Source organism: Notolabrus celidotus, chromosome 24 (assembly GCF_009762535.1).
Source record: "Notolabrus celidotus isolate fNotCel1 chromosome 24, fNotCel1.pri, whole genome shotgun sequence".
NCBI classification, from domain to species: Eukaryota; Metazoa; Chordata; class Actinopteri; order Labriformes; family Labridae; genus Notolabrus; species Notolabrus celidotus.
In genome coordinates, this window is record NC_048295.1 from 556,017 (window position 1) to 565,231 (window position 9,215).

Below are 9,215 nucleotides of genomic sequence, written 5' to 3' on the forward strand. Positions count from 1 at the left end.
ATGACAGCTGGAACACAGGAAGAAAATGTGAGCGAGCGAGAAGATGAGATGGAGGAAGAGAATGAAGAACAACAGAAAGACGGAGGAAAAGAAGAAAAGGACGTGGAGGAAGAAAAGAAGCATCTGATTGGTGTAAGAGAAGAAGAAACAGAGGCCTTGGTAGGCAGACAAGAAGATGCAGAAGAAGAAGAAGAAGAGCTTCAGCTCCACCAGTCAGAATCCAGGAACTCCTCCGCTCCACCGTGTCCTCTGGACTCTGCAGAAACTCTGAGAGGTGATGGAGCAGAAACAGGATTGGAAGTTCAGGGAGATGAGAACAACTTCTCAGACGCTGCCAAAAACCACAACGGGGACATTTATCCCACATCAGCGGGCAGGGACAAAGAGGAGGAGGAGGGAGCTGAAACAAAAACTGTTTCTCTGACACACATACATGTGCCTTCTGTCCACGCTGGTCTGAATCTGAGATACCTCACAGACCAGGAGATACAGCGTTTGGAGGAGAGATTTGGAACCCTGTCAGTGACATCATTTCCTGCCCCAGGAGACCACATTGAACTAGCAGAGGAAGCAGTGGACGAAGACACCTGGGAAATTATACCTGATCTACACGCAGGTAAGCACCACTGACACTGAAGTCCTGCATCTTCTGCTTTTACTCAGTCTTTCTCTTTAAACTGCACACACACTCAGAAACACTAAGATGATGTTAAAGAAGCACTTCTGCTGAATTAGATCCTGGGCTGAGTTTACTTTAAAAGATTTAGTGTGTGTCAGTCTATGTGTGCAATACAACACCCTCTTGCATTGTGAGCTATTTATAATGACAAGGGGACATTAAAATGCACATAATTTAACTACTACAAAATAATGCTGCACTCTGCACTGCAGTCAAACCCACACACCGTATTTCCTCCAAGTATAAAACTACTTTGATTTTGTTGCACGGAAACATAATCCCCCAGAATTAGTTATTCAGTAAAAAGGGAAAGTAAACTTTCATACATTACACAATGTCCCCGGTGTTTTAGCTTCATTGTACTTTCAAAACCTTACCTTATTTGTTGCTGTGAGTATTAAAAAGTCTGATCTCAGGTTCTTACTTTGCCTTGTTTTGCAGTGTACAGAGGATATTACATAACTGCTGCTGTGATTGGCTGAAGCACAATTACTCACAGTGAAGATTCAGGCCAGAGAGATAATTCATTCATTACGAGTCTAATTAAAATTCCACAAAGATGACACTCACTGCCAAAAGCAAATGATAAGTTCAACAAAACACTGCACAGAATCAATGAAAGCTTCACCTTTAAAACTTTCTGAGTTCAACTCAAAGTCTCATTAAATGTTTGCACTTGCAGAGCTACAGGACTTCAGTAACAGTCTGGGAATGTCGACTGAAGCAGGAGGACCAGAAAGCAATGAGCCCAGTCCAGCCCAGAACTCATCCAGCACAGAAAACTCTGCAGGGGAAGTAAAGGAGGAGAATGATGAAAAAGTGGAGGGAGGTAAAAACTCTCAGCAGCATTCAGGGGCTGATGCAGCGGACGATAAGAAGAACGGCAGCAGTCAAGCATCAAAGTTTAAAACTGTGTCCTACAGGAGGATCCGGAGAGGAAACACCCGGCAGAGGATTGATGAGTTTGAGGCCATGATGGACTCATGATCAGGCCCTGGAAATATAGTGTTTGGTTCTGTTGATCAGGTAGATCTTTGATCCTGTTCTAGCAATTAATGGTCCTCATTGGTTACATATAGAGAAATGTGTAGGACTCAGCAACAACTCTATGAAACACCCATTCTGTGTGACAAGAACAGAACCAGCTGAAGCCTGGTTTTGTGTTGATAAAGAACTCTCCACTATCTTGAAATCAGCTCTATTTTTATAGCTGTCGCCTGTTCACAACATGTCTTTGTGTACACAGTTTATTTAAGGTTACATGCATAGTTGACTGCAGGTTTTAGTATAAATAAAGTTGATAAAGTTAACTCACATGTTTTTGCATTTAATGTGAAAGTCATGCCCTGTTAATCACCACTGTACTATATTTATATGGAATTAAGGTATATTAAACAAGCTGCCAGAGCATCACTGCTTTTTGTTTTGTGTATGACGTTCCTCAGGGATACTTACTAATAAAAACACTCAGTCATTTTCAAAGCCTGAGCACTTTAAGATAAGATATTACTTTATTGATCCCAGTTACAATAATAATGTAATATAACATAATATAATATGGCAAAGATAATTATATAATACAGTATATTATGCATTATTCATTACTCTTGCACAGAGTTAGTAACATTTTGTAGTTTAATTGCTCTGCATTATTCCCTGTTTTTAATGATCTGCCACTCACTGAGTTTATATATAGGCTATTAATGACATGTCCTACCATCTTATTTTAAGAAGACACTCTAACCTTCATATCAGCAGACACACTCATTCTGCACACAGTGAATAAGTCCATGAATATGATAAGAAAGCAGGAAGAATCAGGCTTCCTGTAAATATGTATACAATCTCAGTATTCTGACTTTATTCTCAGAATAATAATAAAAAAAATAAAAAAAGTTTTACCTTAAATTAATTCTTTTTTTTCAGTGGCCCTAATCCTCTTCCTTACTAAAAGAATGTGATTAAATACATTTTATTTTCTCTGAAAGAAGCTTTGTTTTCTAGAGATAACATACAAATGAACTCTTTAAAAAAATAAAAAATATTAAGTTTCTAATAATGTTCTTTTAGGGCTTCCTTAGTGTTTTATAAATCAAACTTTTATCCACCAACGTGATACACTACAGGGAAAAACTACAACTCCCACAATCCCTTTCACCCTGTCAGTGACGTCACTCAGAGCCCGGACCCGGCGTACCGCTGCCAGAGGTGGTATGAGTTTGTCCACTAAAGAGTCCTTTTTAAACACTTAGAGGAACTTTCTCAAAGGAACTCTTGTTTGGAACTTTATCGCGGGTATGTTTGAATCAACTTGACATCAAATTGTTTTATTTAATCACCTGTTTGGGGGCCAAACGGCTGGAAGTGGTGTGTTCATGTTGACCGGCTAGCTAGGATGCTAACAAGATGGCGTCGTCTATTTACTGCGAAACAATAATAAAGAATGACTCACAGCTCCATTCTAAAGAGACGGGAGCTTTTAAAGGGGGTTATTGTGTAGCTGTGAAGTGAAACTGGGGAAGAACTCAGAGTTTATTACAGTTTATTCATGTTTATTCATGTTTGTCTGCAGCCTCTGTGGAAGGATGACACCACCGCCGTTAGTGTCCGTTGGAGGAAGAGGAAGAGGAAGGAGGTGATGATGATGAGGATGATGATGATGACATGCAGTTAGCTGGCTGGCTGGCTGGGTGACGGACGGACGGTCGGACTCTAGCTCCACCAGGACCAGGACCTGATCCGAGGAGAGGTGAAGATGCCACGAAGGAAACAATCCAACCCTCAGCCGGTGAAATGTGAGTTTAACTGCCACATTTCAGACGTTTGAATGTGAATAATGTTCCAGTGTGTCTCTTCACAACTCTTAAATTAATGTCCAATTAAAGAAAAAAGCTTACCATGTAAGTAAATCTTAACACAGCTCTTTTAAAGTTTCCCTGAAGTCAAGGAAACAACCTTATCAAACGTTACCTAACTGGTCTAACATATTGACTTTCCAGGCTAGGTCTCTTCCTCATTGTGTGTGAGGGAGGAAGACTGCTGGAGACATGTTGTCCTTTAAGTAGACATGTTTGTGTGTGTTATCTCATCCTGAATGTTCTCAGTTGGACTCTCCACTTCCTCTCTTCCTCCTCCCTGCTTCCGTTCTTGACTTCCTCTTTGCAGCCCCTGTACCTGACCTCCCTTTGCTACCTCCTCTTCCTCCTCTCATCAGTCTTCCTCTCTCTTTTTACATCGCTTCCTGTTTGACTTCAGTCTTTCAGCCTCACTTCACCTTTATCTCTGTTTGTTTGAGAGTGAGTTATTTTTATTTTTTGTCTGAAACTGCATCTTGTGGTTTTCCAGCAGTGTTTCTATAGAGGCTGGTAACAACGTGGGTTTAAGTCAGCTTACGTGTGAAAACATGATCTAAAATATCACTCCTATATACGACTCTTGGTTTCATCAAACTGGATTAAATCTGATCTATAACATTTTAGAAAGGAGCTCCACAGTGGACCAACAGTCTAGAACCCAAACGTCTTCAGTTACTACAATAAAAAGAAGCAACAAGGGAATGCTTGGTCTTTTTAATTAACTCACATTAGGTGCTTCATATTCAATATCTTAAATAAGGTTCAGGTTGTTCTCCAGCTTTAAAGCCTTGCAAGAAATAAGAAGCGGAATTCTGTTTATGTAGAGAAAGAGTAACCATACATGATGTTCAGGGTCATTTTCTCCCTTTGTGTCTCATCCCCTCCTTCTCTCCTTTTCCTGTTCCTGACTCTCTCTTCCTTTTTCATCTCCACGCCTCCTTTGCACTTATCTCATCCTTACTGACTTCCTTTGCATGTCTCCTCCACTCCCATGCTTCCTCTGAACCTCTGTTTTTTGTCCATCTTCACTAATTCTCTACGTTTCTTTTGTTCAAAAATAGGCCACATGGTCCATCTTAAAACATCTGTCTTTAATAATCAATTAAACAATTGTTTTATGTTTTAGATTAAAAAAAGCTTGCAGGTACTATCACAGTGTTCTTTCTGGTAAATGGATTCAACAAAGACTTTCCTCTGTGTTTGTGTTTGTGTGCGTTCAGTGGAGTCTGAGGACGGGGCAGTGACGTGTGAGCCGGGCTGCCTGGTCCTGGAGTCTGACTTTCTGCTGAGTGGAGACCTGGAGTTTGGAGATTCTGAAATAATAGGGCTGGAGAGAGAAGCAGGTCAGAAACACATTCACTTAATCACTTACATTTGGAAGTCCACTGCAGTTACATAAACTGAAAACAGTGACACAAGTCTGTAAGATGTGATGATATGGTGTATAAGTTCAATCTGTTCTTCAGGTATGACGGTGTTCTCTCTGAGTGTGGAGGATGACCCTTCAGCACCAATAGACTCCACCTTCCCAGCTTTCCTCACTTGCAAAGGATGTGGTCAGCTTCTAGGAGACACGCCTTTGGGGGCCGGTTTAGATCTAGGTAAATGTTGTTAACTGTGTTGAATGTGTTGAGTGAAACCAAGACACAAATATTGAGAGAGAATGTTTTGGTCACGATGTTGTCAGGCCTGTCTGTGACCTTTATTTTTCTTTTCATGTTGTACATGAGATTACCACAGCTCCTCAGTCATGTCTTCTTTCACATCAAATTTCATTTATTCTGTTCCAGGCGTGGGCTTGGACCTGGGGGCGGAGCTGTATTGTCTTAACTGTGAGGAAGGCCTTCAGCATGAATCACTATTGGACTCTTCTGAAGTTGAGGGGTTAAACATGGCTGACAGATCCATCTGCGGTGCCTCGGAAAGGAAGAGGAGAAATGTAGGTAAGATGGGCAGAGCTGGTGACGTCTCTCCAAAACTGTACACCTGTACGCTGTGTCCCTTCACCTCGCGCTACTCCAACCACCTGAAGCGTCACATGAGGACACATGACGGCCAGAAGCCGTACTGCTGCCCTGTCTGCCCCTACGCCTCAGCCCAGCTCGTCAACCTGCAGCGCCACGCCCGCACCCACACGGGAGAGAAGCCCTACTGCTGCCATCAGTGCAACTATGCCTGCAGCTCCCTGGGAAACCTGCGGAGACACCAGCGCATGCACACACAGGAGAGACAACAGAGGAGGGAGAAAGAGAAGAGACGAGGGAGACGGAAAAAGACAGATGCTGATACAGTTGAGGGTATTAGTTGAGATCTTTCTGTTTTTTATTTTCTTTAAAAGAATGTTTGACACATAGGGATTCCATGTGAAAGAGCAAGAATATATTGGAAATGCTGACTTTAAAAAAGCCACAACAAAAGAAAAATATAACTTAAGATATGCAAAATAACTCAAGACAGGATGAACATTTTACTTTGCAATGTTTTCTTTAAATTAGTGTTGCGGCAACACTGTCCAGAGTATGGGGGTGTGGCTGTCGAGCTACAGGTGGGCGGACCTTCCTGGTCACATGACCAATTTATCAATGAGACGGTAACGCTGTGGTCTTGATTAGCTCAGGCAGACACCTGCTGGAGAGGCAAGAAGAAAGAGACGCCGTTGCCAGAAGCCGTAGAAAGACATTCTTGCGAAGTTTTTCCCCTTTTTTCCGTTAAGTTTTGTCGTGTGTTATATATGTTAACTTAAATATGAACTGTCATCGGAAACCCTGAGGGGTAACGAGAAGGAAACAGTGTGAGCTGGTCCCGGAGCCGTGAATGGTGTCCTGGAAAGAAGTAGGCACAGGTAAGGTCCGCCTTTTCCCTTTGCCTTTTGCTCGACAGCCACCTGATTCCTTCTTTAGTATGGCACGGGCAGCCAACGCTTGGTTGCCCTAGACCGAGCTCGTGCCAGGGTTGTGTTGCCGTGACATTAGTAAAAATAAAACAAAGCCTCGTGTCAAAGATCCCACAGATATCTTTAAACTAGTAGAACCAAATCTAAGACAAACACTGTGCTCAGCGTGTTGAGTTACAGTGTTGGATAAACAAAAACAACTGAAACAGATTGGATCACTTTAAAGCTGTCCGAAGAAAGTGGGATCACATCAGGATCCATAAGATGATGGATGCAGAGGTTTAGATAAAGGTATTCCTGTGGGAGGGGAATGAAAATATGCTGATTTTGGGTTGATGTTGTCTTAAAGTGTGAGCCCTGAAGAGGAAAATGTAGAAGCACTATGCATAGCAGAAAGAGGAACAAACAAGGTGAAACTGAAAGACTTAAAAAAATGAGGAAGAGACGCTCTGTCTGGTTGGGTGCTGACCTTAAGCTATTTTGTACTTGGTAGCATTAAAGCCACACTTTGTGTTGAATCCTTACATTAATCCTTCCAGAAGAACTCTGTGAAACAGTAACATGAACTGATTTGTTTACAGGGTTTCATCCAGGTGACTTTACTACAAGAATAAAACACCAGTTTGTGTAATATTTGAAGAGGAGTATATAGGAAGAAGTAAAAGAGGAAGTTTGAGCTTGAGATGGAAGATAAGTTTCTTTTTATTAGTAAAAACTGCGGTGAGTTACTTCAGGACTATTCCTAGTGATGTTTTCAATGTTTCTGTTTTTTTTTATCAAACTGAATACATTAAATATAAAGGAGAGGTTTTGTATGATTGTAATGTTTTTGTTGTCTGTTGTTCCTCTATGCGGTGATGGCAGACTTGACCCTGAGGGTGTCCCAGGATGCTGGATACCTCCAGACATACGGGGGCCTCGGCTCCCCCTCCGCCCCTCTCCCTGTCCTCCTCTTCCCCCTGTGCTGCCGGCTATGTGGCCTCACCCTGGAGGAGGCCGACTTGGACGGGGACAAGGCAGAAGGAGAGGGAGAGGGTGACGGGGGACAGGTATATATAAGCTTCAGGGTATACAGGTCAGGTAAAGTACAGTCATATCCAAATCAAGGACATGTTACATTGTGACTTTGTCCTCTTGTACATTTTCAGGTGTGTCGTCGCTGCTCATTGGACCTGTTGCCCAAAGATGGATTGGAGCCCCCCTGCAGCCCAGCAGTGCCTTGTGGGTCCAGGCGAGGTCAGCGTGGCTCAAAGCTGTACCGCTGCCCTCTCTGCCCCTTCCTGTCCCATTACCCCAATCACCTGGCCCGCCATGCCCACATCCACTCCGAGGAGAAGCCCCACCACTGCCCGCACTGCCCCTACACGTCTTCACACCTAGACAACCTCAAACGCCACCTGCGTGTGCACACAGGCGAGAAGCCCTACCAGTGCCCATCCTGCAGCTACGCTTGCGGCAACCTCGCCAACTTGCGGCGTCACGAGCGCATTCACTCGGGCGCCAAGCCGTTCCACTGTGGTGTCTGCAGCTACTCCTGCAACCAGAGCATGAACCTGAAGAGACACATGCTGCGGCATACGGGAGAGAAGCCGTACGCCTGCGCCGAGTGTGACTACACCACGGGACACTGGGACAACTACAAACGCCACCAGAGGAAGCACGGACACAACACAGACAGCTGGGACAAACATGCACCCATCAACGACCTCAGCTGGGCCACAGACCCTCAGGAGGGCCAGGAGAAGGAACACAGCTAGATATTGTGTGTGTGTGCGTGTGTGCATGTGCATGTGTGCGTGTGTGTGTGTTTTGTATACACTGGTGAACCTTCAGCTCAGGTTTGAGATACACTCAGGTGCCTTTAACAGACTGAATGACTGTAACTGCACAGACTTTATGGAGGGGCATTAATAACTTTTCTCCACGACTGAATGTGATGAACAGAAATGTAACTTTCCTCTACAGATAATCTATTTTTTATTGTTTATTTTTATAACAGCAGGGTGGATCATCTCACGGTCTGAAGCAGATTGGGCTGCTTTGCAGATTTCTTCTTCTTATTTGCCTCCTCCTTTTTTATTTTATTGTATGGTTATCATCAGAGATTATTCTAATTCCTTCTTGAGTTATGAAGTACTTTAATACTCTGTTTCAGTGTCTCTATTCCAAATGTCCTCAGACATCTAAAATTCAGGGAAAAGAAGAAAGCATTCAATCAAACAACTCTGGTTTTATTTAAACCTGCAGTTTTCCATCCAACCTAAAGAAACCTGGTCTTTGTTTCTGCTTTGTTTTAGTATTTATTCAGTAGGATTTGTGTTTAGATGTTCAGCTCACTGGTGAAATTACTGGTTTAATATCAGATTATATAGCGGTCTATCAAGCCCAGGTTTAGAAAGCAGCTTCCCCTCAGTCAAAATTCAAACATCCAAACTGTGAATTTATCTGTTGTAGAGATAAGATGGAATAAACGAAGCTGGCTGCTGTGAATGTTGAAAAGCTTCAGTTACACACCGTTGTGGCATTTTGCTTTTATTTATGAATGTATGTGTTCAACAAGCAATATCTCTGAGTTTGCCAGACGTCTGTGACTGATGCATTTCAGGAGACCATGAGGAAAACTCATTGAAAACCAAGTAGTGAAATTGAAGGAAGAATCTTGAATCTGTTTTGTTTCCCAGAGTTGATTAAGGTGCAACATGAAGTTAGTCGAGCCGATTAAAGACTGGCGACTGGGGTAACAGCTGACCTATTTTTTGATCTGCATACAAAGAAATAAAACAAGCAT

The 9,215-nt window shown here is 42.8% G+C and overlaps 2 protein-coding genes across 2 annotated transcripts; both read left to right on the forward strand.

The window, feature by feature from the left end:
- On the forward strand, nucleotides 1-2,042 carry LOC117808471 (cilia- and flagella-associated protein 251-like). The gene is made up of 2 exons (XM_034678226.1): nucleotides 1-616; nucleotides 1,362-2,042. Exons 1-2 carry the CDS (start codon nucleotides 1-3, stop codon nucleotides 1,664-1,666), a joined length of 921 nt encoding a protein of 306 aa, XP_034534117.1. The 3' UTR covers nucleotides 1,667-2,042.
- Nucleotides 2,043-2,827: 785 nt separating this feature from the next.
- Nucleotides 2,828-8,941, forward strand: LOC117808225 (zinc finger protein 513-like). Its single transcript, XM_034677832.1, has 7 exons — nucleotides 2,828-2,974; nucleotides 3,252-3,474; nucleotides 4,755-4,877; nucleotides 5,001-5,135; nucleotides 5,325-5,831; nucleotides 7,292-7,476; nucleotides 7,576-8,941. The coding sequence occupies exons 2-7, from the start codon at nucleotides 3,435-3,437 to the stop codon at nucleotides 8,182-8,184; spliced, it is 1,599 nt and encodes a 532-aa protein (XP_034533723.1). The 5' UTR covers nucleotides 2,828-2,974; nucleotides 3,252-3,434; the 3' UTR covers nucleotides 8,185-8,941.
- The last annotated feature ends 274 nt before the right edge of the window (nucleotides 8,942-9,215 follow it).